This window comes from Pempheris klunzingeri, chromosome 11 (genome assembly GCF_042242105.1).
Source record: "Pempheris klunzingeri isolate RE-2024b chromosome 11, fPemKlu1.hap1, whole genome shotgun sequence".
NCBI lineage: Eukaryota > Metazoa > Chordata > Actinopteri > Acropomatiformes > Pempheridae > Pempheris > Pempheris klunzingeri.
In genome coordinates, this window is record NC_092022.1 from 12,220,042 (window position 1) to 12,241,826 (window position 21,785).

At 41.9% G+C, this 21,785-nt stretch overlaps 2 protein-coding genes across 6 annotated transcripts in view; one reads left to right on the plus strand and one right to left on the minus strand.

The window, feature by feature from the left end:
* Positions 1-12,295, plus strand: part of fmnl3 (formin-like 3) — a 31,854-nt gene extending 19,559 nt beyond the window's left edge. For 2 of the 5 annotated variants that reach the window (XM_070839153.1, XM_070839157.1), the window contains 20 exons: positions 87-195; positions 347-423; positions 832-925; positions 2,301-2,375; positions 2,481-2,591; positions 2,711-2,860; positions 3,459-3,560; positions 3,803-4,172; positions 4,625-4,717; positions 4,856-4,980; positions 5,409-5,611; positions 5,703-6,006; positions 6,104-6,184; positions 6,306-6,435; positions 6,576-6,736; positions 6,920-7,021; positions 7,666-7,758; positions 7,878-8,001; positions 9,079-9,191; positions 11,040-11,129. In XM_070839153.1, coding sequence (XP_070695254.1) covers positions 87-195; positions 347-423; positions 832-925; positions 2,301-2,375; positions 2,481-2,591; positions 2,711-2,860; positions 3,459-3,560; positions 3,803-4,172; positions 4,625-4,717; positions 4,856-4,980; positions 5,409-5,611; positions 5,703-6,006; positions 6,104-6,184; positions 6,306-6,435; positions 6,576-6,736; positions 6,920-7,021; positions 7,666-7,758; positions 7,878-8,001; positions 9,079-9,170 — 2,596 coding nt within the window. In that variant the 3' untranslated portion in view covers positions 9,171-9,191; positions 11,040-11,129. Of the gene's footprint in view, positions 1-86; positions 196-346; positions 424-831; positions 926-2,300; positions 2,376-2,480; positions 2,592-2,710; positions 2,861-3,458; positions 3,561-3,802; positions 4,173-4,624; positions 4,718-4,855; positions 4,981-5,408; positions 5,612-5,702; positions 6,007-6,103; positions 6,185-6,305; positions 6,436-6,575; positions 6,737-6,919; positions 7,022-7,665; positions 7,759-7,877; positions 8,002-9,078; positions 9,201-9,727; positions 9,772-11,039 lie in introns of all 5 variants that reach the window. The other 3 variants (XM_070839154.1, XM_070839156.1, XM_070839155.1) reach the window with 3 other exon arrangements.
* A 275-nt stretch (positions 12,296-12,570) lies between these two features.
* Positions 12,571-21,785, minus strand: part of lrp1ab (low density lipoprotein receptor-related protein 1Ab) — an 83,560-nt gene continuing 74,345 nt past the window's right edge. Inside the window, exons 80-89 of the mRNA XM_070839152.1 lie at positions 21,583-21,759; positions 21,298-21,438; positions 19,633-19,806; positions 18,865-19,026; positions 17,491-17,662; positions 17,132-17,233; positions 16,520-16,600; positions 16,351-16,440; positions 15,357-15,501; positions 12,571-14,610 (exon numbers count right to left, since the gene is read on the minus strand). Coding sequence (XP_070695253.1) covers positions 14,473-14,610; positions 15,357-15,501; positions 16,351-16,440; positions 16,520-16,600; positions 17,132-17,233; positions 17,491-17,662; positions 18,865-19,026; positions 19,633-19,806; positions 21,298-21,438; positions 21,583-21,759 — 1,382 coding nt within the window. The 3' untranslated portion in view covers positions 12,571-14,472. The remainder of the gene's footprint in view (positions 14,611-15,356; positions 15,502-16,350; positions 16,441-16,519; positions 16,601-17,131; positions 17,234-17,490; positions 17,663-18,864; positions 19,027-19,632; positions 19,807-21,297; positions 21,439-21,582; positions 21,760-21,785) is intronic.

Sequence of the window (21,785 nt, forward strand, 5' to 3'; positions counted from 1 at the left end):
TGAAACAAGCTTTGGTTAAACGTCAAATTTGAAGAAGTTTGATCACTGAGTCTCTACCAGATATTAACTCGTGCCATCTGTTGCAGCTATGGCTCGGTTTCTAACAGCAAAACCATCAAGAACTCCCGCCTAGTGAGCCAAAAAGATGATGTTCATGTGTGCATCATGTGCTTGAGAGCTATCATGAACTATCAGGTAACAAACAGTGACACCAACACTCCACGAGATCGGTATTGTTATGGCTCACGCACACTGCGACACAGATATGTGTTAAAAACGTGAGGATTATGTGTTTCCTGTGTCGTCATTTTCTGACCACATCCTGTTCTCTGTCTTCTTCATGCAGTATGGCTTCAATATGGTCATGTCTCACGCACATGCAGTCAATGAAATTGCTCTCAGCTTGAACAATAAGAACTCACGGTAAGAACTGAGGGCCCCTGTCTCTATAGATGTGGGGCTGGGTCAAACAATAGGGGAAACCCTGCAGCCAGTTCATATGATATGCCTCTCATTCTCCATGGGGCTCAGCTTCTCTCTGAAGTCGGGGATCAGAGGCGTATATACAGGCTGTTAAAGGAATGTTTACTAAAGGGAGATTAGTGGTAAAACCGCGAGGGCTGATCACTTCATAATGAAGGCTAGGAGGTAAATACTTAAAAAGCTGTAAAGACCTGCCTTTGCTTCAGACTTCAGTATGAATTATAGATTTCAAATTCTGATGGTACTGATATACTGTGCTTCTTCACCACTCATTTGACAGAGAGATAGTGTTTGCAGTTGAACTTTATCCAGGTATTGTTTCCTAACGAGTGTCTCCTGTACTCCCAGGACGAAAGCCTTGGTACTTGAGCTGCTGGCTGCTGTCTGTCTCGTCCGAGGAGGTCACGAGATCATCCTATCAGCATTTGACAACTTCAAAGAGGTGCACAAAGCAACATGTTTATAACTGACAGTAATTGAATTGCCATCATTTCCCACGTTGCTGGTGTGCATGACGGAATAAAGGGCCAAATGAAAGTTGAGGAGATCTGGGAGTTTTCATGTGTACTGAGGGTGTAAGCAAAGCTCTACGGTGGCCTGTCTGAGACTGTTCGTCTCATTAAGACACCAGATGTGAGCCAACCTTGAACAATGATAAGGATCAGCTCCCTGATGGGAGCCAGTGGACCACAAAGGTTTGGTTAGCCTCTCAGTTTCTGCCTACACAGTCATCTAAACACCGGAACAAGACAATTACTGTGCAGTCGAAAAACCCCAGAGAAACCCAAGAGTTAATCAACCCACTAGTCAAAACAAGATGGGTATTTCTGCAGTGGTATTTTTTTAAATGATACATCAATAAAAATTGACAGGTCTTCTCACAGGAAGGCCACCTATATTAGTCAGCCACAGCTGTGCTAGGAATCATGAAGTAGGTCCACAACTAAGTCAAGTTAAGAATGTGAGAAATGGCCATGGGTTTCTTTATTTTTACAGTACTAAAAAAAACTTTAGACTTGAACTTGGAAAACGTTTTGCTCTCTCCTCATCCAGAGTATTTTTGTGTAGGAAATTGGCTAAAAAAAACTGTCTCATGTCTTTATCTTTTTCTGGCTTCCCTTCCCATGAATTATGATAATAAGCAGAGGTTGTTGTTGCAAATGGAGGAAGTTATCCTCTGTTTACATACAGAAAAACTCTTGGGGTGACTTATGTTTGATCCTGGAATGTCTTTAATCTTAACAAAATAAAATACTATATTGTGCTATGATTTGTCTCTACATAGGAGGACTTTAGAGGACCTCTACTGGTTGTTTTTTTTTAAGTTAGTGCATTAAGTCAAGATACAACAGAGAAACTCACAAACATGGAGGGTATATGACCTTGTTGACAAGTAGATATAGATAATAGAAGAAGTAGCAAATTGTAGGAAAAAAGAAAATTGACAGTAATGCTTTCAGTCATAAATACATAGTGGTGCCCATTTCTTGATTAAAAACTTCTGTTTTCAATTGCAGCTTTACTGTGATTTTCTCCATGCCATAATCATTTTTCTCTCCACTGTGCAATTTTTTAACATTTGTCAATATTACAAGTGTTAGCGTTTGTTTGTTTTTAGAGTTTTGTACCCTACCATGATCGTTATATTTTTGAGCTTTAAAATACCTGCATGCTGGGCTTTTTGTTAGTTCATGTCCAGTTTCCAAATTTCCTCCCACGTTTTATCTGAAATAATCATATCAGTTTTTTAAAACACTGTAACTCATCACTATAGAATCTAAGAACAACCTCTGTATTGTGCATCTTTTGGATTTTAGGTGTGCAAGGAAAAGCATCGCTTTGAGAGACTGATGGAATATTTCCGCTGTGAGGAGGGAAACATCGACTACATGGTAAAACAAGCTTTGTATTTTGGATAGATGGATTCTAGTTGGAGTGAATCTGTGTCCGTCCAGTTAGATATATTTAAATCTAATCAGTCTGTGTCTGTGCTCCAGGTTGCTTGCATGCAGTTCATCAACATAGTCGTCCACTCAGTTGAGGACATGAACTTCAGAGTCCATCTGCAGTATGAATTCACCAAGCTGGGACTGGATGATTACCTGGAGGTAAGGTGTTGATAATGTGGTTAAAATGGGAAATCCCAAAAAACATTTCCTCAAGTGGAGACTATTTGTACAGTACGTGTAAAGTATCACTAATGCTGATTTATTCTCCGTCATGTCAGAAATGTAAACATACGGAGAGTGACAAGCTGTCAGTGCAGATCCAGGCCTACCTGGATAACGTATTTGACGTGGGTGGTCTGTTGGAAGATGCAGAGACGAAGAATGCAGCTCTGGAGAAGGTGGAGGAACTGGAGGAGCACCTGTCTCATGTAAGTGCACCACCCAATCTGGACCACCAACACTGCTCTCTGGGTCCTTTATGAGATTGTTGTGGTTCACCAGCCATGTACTTAACTTGGCTGTTTCTACGTGGTGATTAGAAATCTTCTCAGTGTTTGCCTTTCACAAGTGGCTCAGAATAATGATGGGGTGGAGAACGCTGGAAAAAACTGAGCGTGAAACAGTCTCGATATTGTTCTTATGTTGGCTCATTCTTTCTGAGCAGTTGCCTTCGCATCCCACGCTGCTTCGCAAAAGACCTTTTTCACATGGAAAGGTCGTGGGCAGCCCTGACATCACTCTAGGAATTTCATAACAAACTCTGTTCTCAGGGGTCAGGAATGATGGGGGAGGATTAGGGTGAAGATTCCCTGTGAATTCCTATGCAACATGTGTAATCTGCTCAAAATCAAAACTAAAAGCTGTGTCATGCTCTTGCTGCATCACACTGATAGGCATATCTTATTTCTTACTGATGATGCGCAGTGTATAGAGAAGACAGTGGGAGGGAGTGGAACTGGGAAAGATGCCCGTGCTGTGGATCAATTCTTCTCTCATCTCTGCCTCTCTCCTCGTCTTCTCTCCCAGGTGACGGAGAAGCTGTTGGAGGTTGAGAATGAAACAATGATGAAAGTAGCTGATCTGGAGAAGCTGCTCCTTCAAAAAGATAAGGACCTGCAAGTTATACGGGTAAGCTGGCAGTCGTAGTGATGTAATATTGCTTACCCGCCTCGCATCAGGAAGGCTTCACTCCACTTCACTTCACTTCACTTCACCTCACTTCATTTCACTGTGTGTTTAACAAAGATCAGTTTCAGCTGCATGTAGCTAAATTGCTGTGATAGCAAATTAGGTCAGCAGGAAACAGGATGTTTCTTCAGCATGTAGAGTCATTGTGTTGTGCTTTTTATCGCCCCCTGGTGACTGTTCAGGAGACGTATGAGTCGACGAACAGCCAGGTCAACACCCTGAGGAGGGTGATCAAGGAGAAGGATGCCGCCTTCCAGAGGCACTTCAACATCGAGAGGCGGCTGCTGGAGCTCGAACAGCAAGGCACCATCCGTTTGCACAAGAAGCCTGATGGAGACATTGCTATCGAGCCGCTAGGTGTCGGGGGCGTGGGTGGTGTTGGAAGTAGTGGCCTTGGGATCCCACTGGGTGACATTGGGCAGCTCTCTCTGAGCTCAACAGCTCGGCTAACAGAACCAGGAGGACCAGACACCAGTTTACCACCAGCCACTGAAGCTCCTCCTCCTCCTCCCCCTCCTCCACCACCTCCCCCACCTCTTCCCTCTGCCTCAGGTGAGAGACCGTGACTCACAGAGATTATGTCTGGTGACACATATATGTGAAAGTCGACTGTAGGCTCTCAGAGGAGGTCTATTTTCAGTTACACTTCTTTGCTCATGCGTGCCAAGCCAGGTGATGGGTCACAGCAATGTTCTTACACCCCAGACAGGAAAAGGAAACGCAAGGCTTGTTTCCTTTGTGTGCGATTGTGCAGCAGACTGTTGCACAGTGGAAACGGTACCAACTGTTAGAGCGGTTTCCAGCATCGCATTGAAAACAAAACAGAGATTACGAAACATATAAAGCAGGCCAATAATGAATTAGAGAAAATATGAAGAGAATATTTAATGATCACAAGACACATAACACCAAAAACGTAATATATAGAATGTATTGATAAAACTTTTAGATCTTTTGTTTCCGTGTGAAAATTGCTTCAATATTTTCTTGTACATTAATTACAGGATTGAGTGCACCCGTCCCACCACCACCACCTCCTCTCGCTCCACCTCTACCAGACGCTTCTCCCTCAGTTATCCTGAGTCTGGGTCTCTCAGGTGAGTGCCGACACAACCTGGCATCTTTTTGTTGTAAGCCTTTATGTACAAGCGTCTATGCTTTCTATTCCATGTATTCCGTGTGTAGAATAGCAAAAGATAACAGTTCTATACATTTTATTACATTCTCAACTACAGCTATCAGAATCAAGAAGCCCATCAAGACCAAGTTCCGCCTGCCTGTGTTTAACTGGACGGCCTTGAAGCCCAATCAGATCAATGGCACAGTCTTCAACGAGATTGATGATGAACGTGTGCTAGAGGTAAATCAAGCAGATAAAACTGCTAAAAAGTAATTGAAAAAATACTTGTGCTAAATAAGCAACATCCATTCGTATTATTTACTGGGAATTTAACACTCAAAAGCTCAGATAAACTTCCTCATCAGGACTGTTTGGGTGTGGTTTGATCAGATTTGACTGACAGTTCTGACAATATAATCAACAACACACTAAGCGGTAAATCCTGTGTGGTACATGGAAATATATGACGTCCCTTTTTCCAGCTGTGTGCTGCCCACTTCAAACTAGAGCTCAGAGATAAACAACAACATCAAAAGAAATGACAAAAATTGTTGATGCTGTGTATTCATGGAGAAGCCTTATAGTAAGAAGCTGATTATGGAAAAATGTGTTTTCTGGGCCTTTAATAAGAGTCCAGAACAAGTAAGTGAGCTGTCACTCATGTGCAGGAGCTGGATCTGGAGCGGTTTGAGGAGCTGTTTAAGACCAGAGCCCAGGGTCCGATTGTGGATCTCGCCTGCACAAAGAACAAAGTAGCCCAGAAGGCTGTAAACAAAGTCACCCTTCTGGACGCCAATCGCTCCAAGAACTTAGCCATCACACTGCGCAAGGCTAACAAGACCACAGAGGAGATCTGCAAAGCAATAGAGAAGTACGCACTTTTCCTGGATTTTAAGTACTTTTTTAACCACAGACAAGATAGAAAAAGTCCCTCATATATATTATATGTTATGCTCACTCAGGTTCGACCTCAAGGCCTTACCTGTCGACTTTGTGGAGTGCCTGATGCGTTTCCTGCCAACGGAGGCGGAGGTGAAGGTGCTGCGTCAGTACGAGCGTGAGCGGCGCCCTCTGGATCAGCTGGCGGAGGAAGATCGCTTCATGTTGATATTCAGCAAGATTGAGAGGCTCACACAGAGAATGAACATCATCACCTTCGTTGGAAACTTTTCCGACAACATCGGCATGCTCACGCCGCAGCTCAACGCAATCATTGCTGCTTCTGGCTCAGTGAAATCTGCACCAAAGTTGAAAAAAATGCTCGAGGTAAGAGGTGTTTATTTGGCTGAGTTTTTTTTTTTTTTTATTATTATTAGTAGCATATGTGTTGGCATATTCATTTACTCTTCTGGTTTACTTGTAGATCATCTTGGCCTTGGGAAACTACATGAACAGCAGCAAGCGAGGCTGCGTTTATGGCTTCAAATTACAAAGTCTTGATCTGGTGAGTATTATGTAGCAAGTGCTTAGTTTATCTCCTTACTAATCACCACAAAGAATATGCCAGACACTTCAGTTGTGCTGTGCTTTTGCTGACATTGCCAGTCATTCCTGTTGTTACACAGCTGCTGGACACTAAATCTACAGACAGGAAAATGACGTTGCTCCACTACATAGCTCTCATTGTGAAAGAGAAGTATCCCGAACTAGCCAACTTCTACAGTGAACTGCACTTTGTGGAAAAAGCTGCAGCAGGTAAGTTCAGACATTATGAAAACATTTAAACAGAAATGTCTATTATGTTCAGTTAAGAGATAAGAACATGTTAGTAGTATGATGATTCATTGTTATAGTAAATAGATCTGTAATTAAAACATATTGACTGTGTACAAAAGTATCTCTGGAGAATGTGCTGCTGGATGTTCGAGAGCTGGGGAAAGGCATGGACCTGATCCGGAGAGAGTGCAGTCTCCACGATCATTCAGTCCTGAAAGGCTTCATCCAGGCCAGTGATACACAGCTGGACAAGCTGCAGAAGGACGCCAAGACAGCAGAGGTATCACTGTCCTCACCCTCTAACCTCAAAGGGAAAAAAAGAAATTAAGATAGAGATGAAGTAAACTTCTGCCCCAGATGTAGCTCACTGATCTCTAACACACAACCAATCAGGACTCCCTACTCGACAGTGTTTACATACACTGCTTCCACTCCTTCCTTCTGTCCTCCTTCCCAATTCTAGGAAGCCTTCAACAATGTGGTGAACTACTTTGGAGAGAGTGCCAAGACGACTCCACCCTCAGTTTTCTTCCCCGTGTTTGTGCGCTTCATCAAGGCCTACAAGGTGAGGACGCCGAGCAGATGCAGCATCTGCGTATCTATTCTCGCTTCTGGACTGACAGGGTGCAGCTTTCTCTGCTGGTCAAATGGGAAGTCCCCTGGTTTCACACTTTTCACGGATGTTGTCAGTTTGAGTGAGAGCGGAGCAGGGCAGAGCTTTGGCTGCCTCCGTGCCACAGGACGTGGCGTATAGTCCGAGGCCAAATAACAGGAAAGGCCAGCTGGGTCTGACTCTAGGGCCGCAGCTGTGGTGTTTAGACTGGTTCTCCTCCTCCTCCCCCCCTTTTGTCCCTCCTCCCCTTTTACCCCCGGACAGCCTCGCCCTGCCCCACCACACAGCACACTTCCTGAGATTGTTCTCAGTCTGGATTTATGGGATCTGCTTAAGGAAATGTGCAACACAAGGATTTCTGCGTTTGTGTGTGTTTGCCTGAGTGTGCATGTGCAACTTAAAGGAATAGTTAGACATTTAGGAAATATGCTAGTTACGACTCCTTGTTGGTCACAAGGGGGGAGGAATGTAACAAAAACCCTGCATAAATTTACATCAATTCATTAATTTTCTCTATCCTTAAAGTGTGAAGACTTTGAAGTTATTTGAGCTACAGTTTCTTGTTAAGACTGATCACCTTTTTGTCTCCCCGACAGGATGCAGTGGCAGAAAACGAACAGAGGAAAAAGCAGGAGGAAGCTATGAGAGAAAAGTTACTGGCTGAGGAGGCTAAACAGCATGACCCCAAGGTACAGTCAGAGTGCATGCAACTGAGCTCAGTGAAACATATCTGATGTTTACTCAGTGCTAAATAAAGCTTTGTGGGATGCAGTGAACCGTACAGAAAGTTTCCTCTCTGCTGCTTCAGGTCCAGGCCCAGAAGAAGAGGCACCAGCAGCAGGAGCTGATTGCTGAGCTGCGCCGGCGGCAAGCCAAAGACCACCGGCCCGTGTACGAGGGGAAGGATGGCACTATTGAGGACATCATCACAGGTGGGCCAGACAGCACCCAAAAAAGACCCCGTGTGGGAGCCAGTAGCCCCGGTCGTCCCAGGTCGAGGATGACTGTGGTCATTCACTGCTCAGCTCCTTTGAAGTGCACCTTGTGCTACGTGGTGCAGACACCACAACATCTGGAGCACAGCACGTAGCAACACAGCAGTCGCTAGTTGTTCCATGACAGATTCCTAGTTATGTACAACACTAAAGCTGTAGAGCCTCAAAATGTAGACAGATTGTCAATTTATGGGATCCTTATTTGTGTGATCCTTTTTTTTTAAAGCCATGACATCTATATATTTTTATGTGATTACAGTATTTTTCAAAGTATTCTGATGACACCGTGCGTAGTAAAAAAAATAGACAATCCAAGTTAAAATTGATGAGGGATTATTTGAGTGTCTTTCTTGTATCTACCACTAGGGGGTCGCCAAAGTCAGACATTTTAAAATTCTTTAAAGGGAGTAAAGAGCAGCATCTACAGCCTCAGGCTCAGCTCATATGTTCATTAATGGTTTTTGTCACAACCACTAATCAGTGCTTAAATTGTAAATAATATAAATGTTGCATTAATGTAATTTTGAATAGCGTTAATAATGCTTCTAAGCCAGTACTATCAGACCTGTTAACAGTCTATTATGCAACTGATGCCTTTCCAAAACGTGCTCAGTGTGTCCTAATCCGATAACACAGCAGTTCCCCTATTTGGCATTTATAAGCAGTATACAGACATTTAATAAAATGGCTTATAAAACATTACAATGTGGTTGGTTAAGGTGCAGTATTTGTCAGTGAGTATAACTTTATAACTTATAGTGCTTATAAATGCAAAATAGGGGGACTTGAAGAGAAGTGTTGCCCCTAATCCTTTAATAAACCTCCTGAGAGCTGTAAGAGGTTTGCCTCCAAGGATCTGTGCTACATTCAGAAAGAACACAACTTTCTCAGGTTCATTACAGTCTCCTGAAAAGAATTTGAAGGTGGTCCAGTGTTTTTTTTTTTTTTGTCCCCCGCAAGAAGGGCAGTGTCTCAGGTGTGACGTGTTTTCTCTTCCTTCCCCTCCGCCCCCAGTACTGAAGAGCGTGCCCTTCACAGCCCGCACTGCTAAACGAGGCTCACGGTTCTTCTGTGAAGCCAACCTCTGTGACGACGCCAACTGCTAGCCCTTCCCCCTTAATGCCAAGGTTGTCCAGGTGTCTCTCGTACGCCTCCTGACCCCACTGTGCATGCAGCATGATCCCTGTCACCCACCAAAACTCAACTCCACCACTACAACTACTGTGAACTAACTTGGGCCGTCATTGGTTGTTTGTGTCCTACTTCAGAGGACTCCTATCAGGCGTCTGGTGATAGGAGTCAGCCAAACCTCTTTGCCTGGGAAAGATCTCCATGGAAAAAACAATTGTACAGCATGTCAACATATTTTGTGCGTGGAAAATATGTTGATACACTCACAGTACATCAGTCATTACTGTGATTAAATTATCAAGTGAGAGCAGCATGCATGACAGATGTAAAAGGCTGTGCATCATTATGGCATACTTCTTTTAATTTCCTTTCATGGAGCTGAATTCAGCAATAATAACATAAAGAGGTTTGGCAATTTACTGGATTTATCAGCGATGCCTTGTTCCATGAAACTAACTTGTTTGGTGTTGGTTTCCGTCTAACATGTGACTCTTCTTTCCTCGACCACCACTGTTTATTCCACCCCCTCCAGCTGAAAAGAAGATTAATGACAGTAGTTCCCACTCCTAAGAGAGGGTAAGGAAGGTAGCCTGGCTGAAACCCGGCCCGCTTGGCCCTCCAGCTCCTGTGTGCTGCTACAGTGATGTCAGCTGCTTCAGCTAGTGCTTTGGATGCAAAAGAAAAAAAAACAAGATGCTTCACAACACTGAGATTTGCTTTACAACACAATATTCAGAAAGCAAGATTATTGAAGATTAACAAAGAAGCGAGCTGCCGTATGTTCATAGTACTGAAGAAATTACAACTTGCCCCAATAGCCAGTTAAATATGAATTCATCTTTTTTTCACGTCACGTACTCCACTTTTCTTCAGAGACAAAGCCTGTGCGGCATTTACAGAACATAAATTGTTCCGTTTCACTGCATAACTGTACCCTTAAGATCATCATCGTCATCCTCACCCCCTCCTATTATGTGTTGCATGTTGTCCAGCGTTCATTTACCTCTCACCTGTCAACAACGTCCGCCATGTTTTGTCTTTGCTAACTGTCATCTGCGGTGTGCTCAACAGCTATTTGGTCAACAGGCTCTAGAAAAAACACACTCAGTCAGTCAGATATACACAAATACAGTCTGTGCCCAAATTATTTTACTGAGCAGACAGGTTGTTTTTTTGTTTTGTTTTACTTGAGTGGTGAAGCCTGCTCGATTGTTTCTCAGTAAACTGAAGAGCTTGTTGACCATTGTACTGTAACTGTAATAATGATGACTGCTGCATTATTAGTGTTTCCAAAACTACATTCCCAAAGCCTTGAATTTCACTGTTTTGGTGTATCGCCAGTCAAAATACAGGGTTATGGGAACGTGTCATTCATCATTAAGTCTGCATAGTTTACGTTTAAGTGCAGAAGTTAGTGCAGATTTTTTTGTAATTGTTTGACTGAAATATACTACAAGATACACTCAGTTGCCAGTTTATAAGGTACACCTGACTAAAACTAAATCCTCCCTCCATGAGATGAAAACTGTTTTAGAGAGGTGTCGATTCAACTGTTTGGTCATTTTGGAGGCTGTAGTTTGTGGTGGTGTTGAACTGTATTACATAACACAGAGGTGTTTCTGTTATTTAGCCTGCCCTCATTGATAATAATGGCGTGGAGAAAATAATAGGAACATGCCACATTATTAGGTTTATCAAAGAAACCAGCAACTGAGTGTATGTCCTCTACATTTATGGCTTAAAAACACTCTTAGCTCTGCAAAAAGAAGTTAGAAGCAAGTTTGCAGATTGACCTCTGGGTCCTCTAACATGTGTGTCCCCCCTGTCTCCATGCCAACTCACAGATCTCCGAAACCAGCCTTTCCTGCGAGCTGACGCGTTGATCCGGAGCGGTTGGAAGAGACCCTAAACCACTCATTCGTCACTTATACTCCCCTCCCCATTATAACCCCCCTCCCTGTGTTGCGATGGTCTGTCTCAACCCTGAGGCTGCAGATCACAAAGACTGAACAGAGAGACAGGACAGAGCCCTTGTTTTAGCTGGGTAATTTATTTATTTATGGAGGCCCTTTACAGCCACTTTGAGTGAGCAGGCATCATTACAGAAGCACAATGGGTTACTCTTCTCTCACTGCAAACACAAGACTTTCCCTGCTCTCTTGCAATTTGAGAAGCAGACCAGCCAGAGGACGACTACAAAACAGGTGAGGTGAGTTGAGGACTGGCGGACCAACAATGGAGGAAGAACGGTGTTTTCACTAGCAAGTGCCTGCCAACATGTGGATCTTATTCCCAAAACCATTAATTTCCTCAGATTATGCACTCGTAACAGGACTTAGACTGGGAGGCAGCCAAGGGAAGATGCCAGCGCTGCCGCTGGGATGTTTGCCTTCAAGACACTTGCAAAACCTCGCTCCAAATAACAGAGAAGCTTTGATATTATAATGAGACATTTGGGGACTGTTTCCTTACATTAACCCAAGTCAACACAGTCAATCAGGACTTAATATCGACAGTTGTTTATTTAGATTTCAATTGCATGTACCGTGGAGAAAAGACCATCGATTCTACTGGTTCTTTTGGACGAGCTAGCCAAACCAAAATCTCTCTGTCTCATTTTTTGCTTAAGAAGTGCCTTTTTTGTGTAAACAGTGTTATCTCTCATGAGTCAGCCATAATTTGTTTATTTTACATCTTTCATTTGTTAAAGATTGTACTTTTTACTGCCTTGTACTATAACATTAGCCTCATAATACTGACAACAATATGCAACAGTTGAAGTTTCCAGTTTTAAAGGCATACAGCAACTAGAGGGTAAAGGGGAGTAATGATTTGTAGATTACACTTCAGTGTCTTTAAGCTCATAACAATGTTTGTGCCTTGTCCAAGCAGTTCTTAAAAATTGAATGTTATATGCCTCGACAACACTTTCAGTCACACACTAAGTGACATTTGGGAAGTGACAAACGTATGAAAAAGGTTCCATACGGACTGCTGTCTAAAGCCCAAGATGATGTTAACCTGCTACAGATGTATAGATGGACGGATGAAGGACGTTTCTATTCCTATGAGGTCTTTATGTTATAAGCTTTTTTTTTTTTTTTTTTAAAAACCCTCTGTTTTAATAGAGATGATGCGTTGAAACATATTGGCACAAAGGGAGTGACATCATCTTTACACTACTTAATTTGGCTTAAGATTGTATGAGACACTATTCTCTAAGTGGACAGTTATGTTTAGTGTACATTCAAATCAAGAAATATACTTTTCAGAATAAATTATCTGTGATATTGTCTTTTGGCTGAGAAATGACACTTCCTGTTTAATAAATAAGATGAATTATGTAACTACAAGACCAAAGACTGTCATTACAGCTCAGGAGTGTGAAAACAAAGGTTTGACTTTCTTTGATGAATCACCATTCAAAACAAGTGATTACTACATGTTCATGTTTTATTTCTTAACTTTAAGGATACTTTATGGTCATTTTTGATGTACTCTAGCAAGAGATAACAGCTGATTACTTTTCCTCTCCATTTCTCCAAATGACGGACAGAGCCACCATACATTTCTACTATAAAAATCCATTTAATTTCTTATATCAAAAAGAAATAGAATCATAACAAAACAATCAGAACCACAAATATCTATGTGGGTTTTTGCCACCCAAAGAAATTCTCCAACTGAAAAATGATTATTCTAATTTACATGGTCAGGTGAAAACAGAGCAGGATGTGTGTAGAAAAAAAAAAAAGTCATGAATACTGTTAACAAGTAAGGAGCAAAGCCAGAGTTTCCTCTCGGATGGGTGTGTGTGAGCACCATGCAGAGTGATATGACAGGTATGGCTGGTAAACTCAGTTAAAAGCAGCATGGTGAGCAGTGAGATATGAAGACAGCAACACTTGTAAGACTGAAACCTTGTTGGATAGACTGACAGATGGTTAGCGTTAGCAGCAAGGCAAAGGAATTAACAAAGGAATGCTTATCAGGAAGCCGATCAGTCTCCTTCCTGGGAATGCACTTAACAATGAGCATTAACCTAAATTACATGTCCATGTAATTACAAACAATTGAAATAAAAAATAAAAAAAATCTCCCACATAAGTACGTACCATCAAACGGTGCCCCTGACCTTTCCTGGAAGTACATTTACAATCAAAAGACGAGGAACAAAAGCTAAATGCAACCATTCTCGGCTAATAATTTGTCGCAGATCGATTTTCAGTGATGACCGGAAATTCACAGAAGCTTGCCGTCACTCCCAAAATGAACTTTCTAGAACAGTTTCAGAGCAAAATCCAGCTCCTGTCCAGAGTGTCCTGCAGTAGGCTAAACCAAGGCCACGGATATCCATCCCAGACTTTTCATCCAGGAATGTGGACTGTATTACAATCATCTTCATCCAGCTCACTCACACACTGCCATTGACTCATTCATTGTTGACACAAACTATGTGAATTATACAATGATTTAAAAAAAAAAAAAAACTGTTAAAAAGTACAGACTGCTATTTGTTACTGATGTTTGTATTCCTGGGTATATTCTCAAGACACTTTGTTAATAGGTTTATATATATGCAAATATATAACTTTAGTCTGTGCAAGGAGGTAAAAGACAATCACTTGAATGTAGTTCTTTGAGACAACAGAACAGACACTGTCTGCGATGCCGAGTCCTCCATGTGTACATGTGCAGTATAACAACTTCTCATCTCTCTCCCAGCCTCGGCCTCCATTCAGACCTCCAGCAGCAAACATACATATACACATAATGTGAAAGACTGAGCCGAACCAGCATCCAGGAAGCATTCATAGTGAGCACTGACACTTCTCCTCAAAACTTGGCAACGTTTTCTAGGATGGAACAATATTCTTTTTTTTTTCCCCTATACAATTCATACAAAAATAAAAAATTAAAACTGTTCCACTGCCATTTGTATCTCCCTATCTTTTACATTTGCACAGAGGTAGTGGCTATATGCGTGAGGGGGGGAGAGCTGTGAGGAGGAGGTGAGCAAAATTAAAAAGAAGAACTGAATAAATGTCTATAAAATGGTTCTTTTTCATCACGAGAGGATTTTTTTTGTCAAAGAACAAAATATAATACTGCAATCACTTAAAAAAGTAGTCCTTCATTTTATACATTTTATACAGTGTTCTCGCTTTTTTTTTGTTGCTTTTCTTTCAGTTGGTAAAGGCATAAGATGAGAGAGCTTGTTGGCTCAGCACTAGATCAGGCAGGGCAGTGTTGGCAGAGTTCAATCCCTGCCGAGCTCTACGCCAGCGGGTCACTCATGTCCTCGTCGCCCTGGGAGAGAAGCTCCTTCTTTTCATCTGTGCTGGCCAGGGAGTTGCGGCTGTTGTGGGCGCCCATGTACAGGGTGGCATACACAGGGTTGGTGAAGTTGGTGGGCTGTGGAGCAAAGAAAATTAGGTTGTAATTTAAAGGGCAAAGATTCTTTAAATGTGAAAGCAGCATTTATTGTATTTTGTGCTTTAAAGGGTCAGTTCACACAAAGCACACCACCATTAAAATAACAATTCCCCTCTCATGAGTAGAACCACTGATACTGGGTTTGTTATTTGTCTTTATGATGTCCTGCCTGTTATGTCATAACGTGTGCCTGCTTGCTCTGGTTCTTTGTTTCAGGAAGTAAAATGACCAAGCAGTTCCTCCTAACCAATCACTAGCATCTGACAAGGCTTGAAAAGTTCTCCATCTCTCCGCTGGTAGACTCTCCAGAAGCAGAGCCTCCCCACACCACATTGTTTATGGTTTTATTTGATTTATTTAACAAAATTATGTTTGGTTCATGCAGCTGTAGCCTGTTGTTGTTTTTTTGACAGATTCAAGTCTGATATCTCTGTTATCACCCCAATATGAATCAGAGTCAAAGCAATGAGTGTGTCTTGCCAAAAACAATGTTTGGATAATTCAAAGTCCTCTCTCAGGACAGTTTTCATTGGAGCTACTTTCTACCAAAGAAATGGCAGCACAAATGTAATTCCACTCCCCCATGTAATTGAGTGGTGGCAGAAGCATCAGAAATGTTCAAATTTAGGCACATAAAACTCCCTGCACTAATATCTACTAAACATATACTTTTGAGATTTGCCAGTTAAACCCATTTGTCATAAAGGTGATTTTAGCTGCGTTACCTTGTCTGGGTCCAAAGCAAAGTCTGAATCCAGGAGCTCCCCAGCATCATCGTCAGGGTCTCCCTCATAGATCTTATAGGCGGGGTTCCCAATCTCAACATTCATAGCTCCATTTGTCATTCGGTGGTGCTGGAAGCCCTTTGCACTGCAGACAGACAAAGATAAACAACCCACTTAGGCATCCAAGCAATGAAACGATTTAGACCCTCATTTAAAAAAACAAAGACATGAACCATTTTTGGCAGAGACCTTAAACTAAATTCACAACGGCTAGAAATGCATCATAACTTGGCGTAAACCAGGTACTGACGCAGCACCAGCAACATACAATCCACAAAATCAAGACAACATGTATTAAAGGTTGTCAAATGAGCTTCTGACAAAAGGGCATTTGAGCAAACCCAGAGAAGATACTGCAGCATGTCTATTGTGGAGAATGCTGCATTTTCACATTGCAACTAATCGGCTGTTTGCAAGCATATAAACATTTTTCATAGATGCACAGTTGTCTATTTTACTATGCAAGCACATAGCGTCAGCCTAACATTTATACATGTGAACAAGAGAAGGTATGGAAGGACGAAACAGTTCCATTGTTTGCGCATCACCAGCAAAGCTACTTCAGATAGGAGTCAAAAGGTCCCTGAGTTGCTGGGTGGGATCCCCCGTAGGAGGCAAACAGGAGATGGCAGGCAAAGACAAACAGACAGATTTCTACACCGAACAAAGGGACTGACAGAAAGCATGGCCAATCGGACTTGATATTAGGGAAGGGAGGGGGGCAGGATTTGTGGGTCAACAGGTGAATTATGTAACCCTATGAAGTTACCGCGAGCACTGAGAACGAGATTTGCCCGGCCATAGAGACCTGGGAGACAGGAAATAGATGGTTATCAAAAGAGAAGCGAGAAAAGAGAAGCTAGATAGCATAGGAGTGAGTAACAGATGAAAAATGAGAGAGTAAATCTTTAAAGTCTCTAAAACCAGGACTCACCCGCGCATTCTCCGCTTGTACCACAAGATGGCACCAACCACCAGCAGTGCCAGTAACAGCAGCAGAAGCACAGGGATGATGATGGAGGCCGTACCTGCGAGTGGGCAAATAATGTGAGCAAACAGGGTCAAAGGTACATGTTTTATTAGGAAGACTCTCTGAACTGTATGACTTACTTCCACTCGATTCAGGAGAATCAATAGAAGCTGCGGCGACTTCACATCTGTATCCCCTCCATCCTGCTGGACACCTGGACATACAATGAGCCGCACTTACAAAGAGTGTGTGTGTGTGTGTGTGTGTGTGTGTGTGTGTGTGTGTGTGTGTGTGCGCGTGCCATTTCCCTCATTTGATCGTTGCTTCATATAAATAACGGAACAAACTCAAGGCTCAATAGAATGACAACAGAACCAGTAACAACTTTTTTTAATATTAATCTAGTCTATGATTATACTTTATTATTATGTTATAAAGATTTTTCTGTTCATGATCAAATTATTAATCCTTTGTTTTTTCCTTTCTATCACATGTGAGGTTAAAATTCCCACTGTGTTAGTTAGAAACTTCAGTTTTTCGACAACATACAGGCGGATTACTAATTTCTACAAACAGAAAAACCAACAAATGCACTCAGGACCAATACATTTCATAAGAAGTGGGGTCCACTTACACACTTGTATGCGTTTGAAATACAGAAAAAGAGAAAGGTAAAGTATATTAATGTGTGTGTGATCAGATTCGGGGTGAGGGTGGGTCATTGTCATTGGGTGTCATATCTTACTTGCACTGAGGCAGCAGTGTGCGAGTGTCAACTGAACATTGTCCGTTTGAGCAGTAGTCCAAACAGGTATAGCAGCTGGGTTGGATTTGACCGTTGGGACAACTACACACAAAAACAAACACACACACACACATATATATAGAGCATTAGTTATGTTGCTCAATAATATGCTGTCAGAGTTCTGATAAAGCAGCATTAATACCCATGGTTTTAGATTGATCAAATATTGGTGCTATGATCAAGTGTCTACACACTGAGCATGAGATCAAACAGTCAAAAAAAGAAAAAACATTAACAAATATTTACATCTTTAAATCTAATTTATTTTCTGCTGACTGAATGTTTCACATTGTGCGTACCTGCAGGAAACCTCGCTTGAAGATGACGTCAAACACTTGCCCGTTCCACAGAACTGACATTTGTCCAGCTCACACTGGTGTCCTATGTACTGAGTGGGGCACAGGCAGAGTTTAGTGCCGTTGGAGGTTTGTAAGCAGGTTCCACCGTTGTGACAGAACCCTTCACATTTACCTGAGGACGGAAAGGAAGACGTGTGAGAAGTGTTATAGGTTCAAACATGGTTCATTAGATTGTATAGCAGTCCATTTCTTCCCTGAAACAATTATAGAGCATTTTTTACTGTTTTGTGACGTGTGACAATTTTACAGGTCATTTTTTAATATCAATCAATCAATCAATCAATCAATCAATCAATCTTTATTTATAGAGCGCCATTTCATAGCAGCATTATCTCAAGATGCTTTACATAAAGAGCAGGTCTAGACCAAACTCTTTAAGAGAGAGACCCAACGATTCAGGAATTCAAAATTAAGGATTCAAGAATCCCCACATGAGCAAGCATCAGATATTATATTGAACAACAGTGGCAAGGAAAAACTCCCCTTATAATTAATAATGAAATGTTTGTGTACATTCGTAATATCTGAATATCATAATACATCTTTTTTAAAAGACCCTTCATTAGACAGTGATGAGGCTGACAGGAATTGGGGTAGAGAGAGCGGTATGATATGCAGCGAAGGTCGCCAGCTGTTGTACATCTAGTACAACATAAAGGTAAATATCAAAAAAGCTGAGAATCCATACAGATTGTTTTATCACTCTACCACCATCTAAGGCGGTGATTCTCAAACCACAGCAGGCCAAAGGCGGCCCTCAGAGGCTTTTTGTGCAGTCCCTGAATGTGCTACGAAATGCATGCATCATATTCAATGATCAACGGTCAACCTCAATACTTTCACAGCCTGCATTATAACAAACTGCTTTTTGAAACTGCTCCCTCCCAACAAGCGTCTGTCAGGTCTGAAATGACAGCTTGTAGAAAGCTGTTGGTTGCATGGCAACTATGGACGCCTTGTGAGTGTTGTGGGAATGACGTGCTGTCATCAGTGCTGTTAGCTAAAGTTAGTGGTGGAGATGGGAATGGAGCCAGACAGCAATACAAGTACAACCAGAGGGAATCGGCACCATAAATCAATAAATAAAACAAGCACAATAAGTTATGTTGATGAAGTAACAAATTCATAATCATTATGACTTATCAGTAATAATAATAACATATTTAAAATAGTAATAATATTTTCTTTTGTATGTGCATTTTTCCTGTGCAACCCTCGATCATATGCTGCATCCATAAATAGATATTAAATCATCAAAACACTCAGAACCACTGATCTGCAGCAAGTAAAAGTCTTTTAAGTGTTGGTACTTACTGTACTGGCACTGGTCTCCGCGGTACTCAGGCGGGCAGCTACAGGTTGGCTGGTTGCCTGAATTGACTGAGCAGTTGCCTCCGTTGAGGCAGTGGTCCTGACAAGTGTGGCGGTTACAGTTAGGCCCTGTGAAGCCCTTTGGGCATCTGCAGGTTGGAGCACCTAGGACACAGGCAACATATGAAATATGAGCTCAAGAAAAAAGTGCAATTGCTGCCATAAAGGTTGTAGTTATGCATATCAACAGTGCACCTCCCCTACTGGATGCAGAAATTTATGATTTTCCTTATTTTTTGACTGGTTTTCCATATTAAAGAATAAATGAAGAACAAGCACAGACGAATAGTTAGGGATATTTGGAAATCACCTGCTTCATGCCCTCTTTGCTGCAGACTTTGGCACATAATGACTGTTACTAATGAATACTCCAGAGGCATTTCATGGACATCAAAACGATGGGCAGAAAGCACACTAATAATTTTCAGAACAAGTAAAACATGTTTGTTTAGCTGCCATCAGTGGCCTATATTACTTGCTTGGAAAGAATTATCACTTCTCATCAGGTTTGCATTTATTTCATTTAAAACAATTCTTATTTAGAAAAATTTTCCCACAAGGAAACATGCTTATTTAATAGGGTAGGGTATTCCCACTCATGCTGGTGCAACAGAATCATCACAAAGGCCATTTACTTTTTTGAATTCAGAAATATATACCACTGAGGCCTTGTAATCCATGTGTTCCCATAAAAAGGGGAGAGACCAGTACCTGTAAGAGAAGCAGTGCATGTGCCTCCATTCTTGCAGTAGTCCCTGCACTGGTTGATCTCACATCTCTCTCCGGTGTAGCTTGACTGGCAGCGACACTTGGCCACCTGACGGGCGTTGAGGAAGCAGCTCCCGCCATTCTGACACTGAATATCGCAGGGCCCTGAGGGGGGAGCTGTGGAGGGGAATTCCACGATGAACCAACATTTTGTATGCAGCATGTGAATGTAAAACAACCTAGAAGTTTGTTACAGTGAAACTAAATCAGTGTAATGTACACTCCCCTCCAAAAGTATTGGAACAGTGAGGCCAGTTCCTTTATTTTTGCTGTAGACTGAAAACATTTGGGTTTGACATCAAAAGATGAATATGAGACAAGAGATCAACATTTCAGCTTTTATTTCCAGGTATTTACATCTGGATCTGATACACAACTTAGAAGATAGCATTATTTGTAACGGAACACCAAATTTTTAGGTGAGCAAAGGTATTGGAACCGATAGACTTAAAATAGATTAACGTGAAAAGAGTTAATATTTAGTTGCAAATCCTTTGCTTGCAATAACTGCATCAAGCCTGTGACCCATTGACATCACCAAACTTTTGCATTCTGCTTTTGTGATGCTTTTCCAGGCTTTCACCGCAGCCTCTTTCAGTTGTGGTTTGTTTTGGGGGATTTCTCCCTTCAGTCTGCTCTTTAGCAGGTAAAATGCATGCTCTATAGGGTTGAAGTCTGGAGATTGACTTGGCCAGTCTAAAACCTCCCACTTCTTGCCCCTGATGGACTCATTCATTGGACTCAGTCATTATCTTGCTGCACCATGAAGGATCTCCCAATCAGTTTGGTTGCATCTTTCTTTAAATTGGCAGACAAAATGTTTCTGTAGACTTCTGAGTTCATTTTGCTGCTGCCATCATGTGTTACATCATCAATGAAGATGAATGAGCCCATCCCAGAAGAAGCCATGCAAGCCCAAGCCATGACATGACCTCCACTGTGTTTCACAGATGAGCTTGTATGTTTGGGATCATGAGCAGATCCTCTCTTTCTCCAAACTTTAGCCTTTCCATCACTTTGGTAAAGGTTCATCTTTGTCTCATCAGTCCATAAAACTTTGTCCCAGAATTTTTAGGCTTGTCTCTGGACTTTTTGGCAAATTCCAGCCTGGCCTTCCTATTCTTTTTGCTAATGAGTGCTTTGCATCTTCTGGTGTGTTGATTTTCCATCTTCTCTCAGCTTCACAATTGCTTGTTTTTCACCCATGGACAGCTCTCTGGTTTTCTTGTTGGTTACGCCTCTAACTATAAATGCAGTCTGCACAGGCAAAACCCAAATCTGAAACTGAACGTAGACATTCAGCGCGATTTATTGTTTGAATAATCAATGTAACAGGACACACCAGGGCAACAAAACACACCTGTCAGTCACATGTTCCAATACTTTTGCTCACATGAAAAATGGGTGGGTTCAAACAAAAGGTGCTAACTTCTAAGTTGTGAATCAGATCCAGATGTAAATACCTGGAAATAAAAGCTGAAATGTTGATCTCTTGTCTCATATTCATCTTTTGATGTCAAACCCAAATGTTTTCAGTCTACAGCAAAAATAAAGGAATTGGCCTCACTGTTCCAATACTTTTGGAGGGGTGTGTATCTGCAGACTTACAGAATGGGGATTGGGTGGGGCTTGGCCTCACCACACATGTGCCATTGTCAGCCATGTAGTTGTTAGGGCAGGTGCACACTGGTCCACTGGGGCTGAGCAGACACAACCACTCACACTTCTTCCTGTCACATGGGTTAGTCACTGGTGCAGAGAGAGATGAGAAAAAAAAATGCATGAAATGTATAAAAAGGCAATGTATACATGTATTTTTAATAAGAATCATACAGATTTTATGGTTTTCAGGATGCAGGTAACAGTACGCTGTAAGTGTAGAAAATCACTCACTCTCTGGCTGCTTGTAACGGTGGTAGAGGACTATGTCAGTAGCATGGTTGATGCCTGTGGTAAGATTCTCCATGGGACCTTTGCCAAACTTGTTGACCCGGAAGACAACGTTATTGACATAGGTGACCCCATATATGTAGTCCTCAAATATGTCTATACTAAATGGATGGAGCAGGTCTGGAAATAAGAACAACGAGAAATGG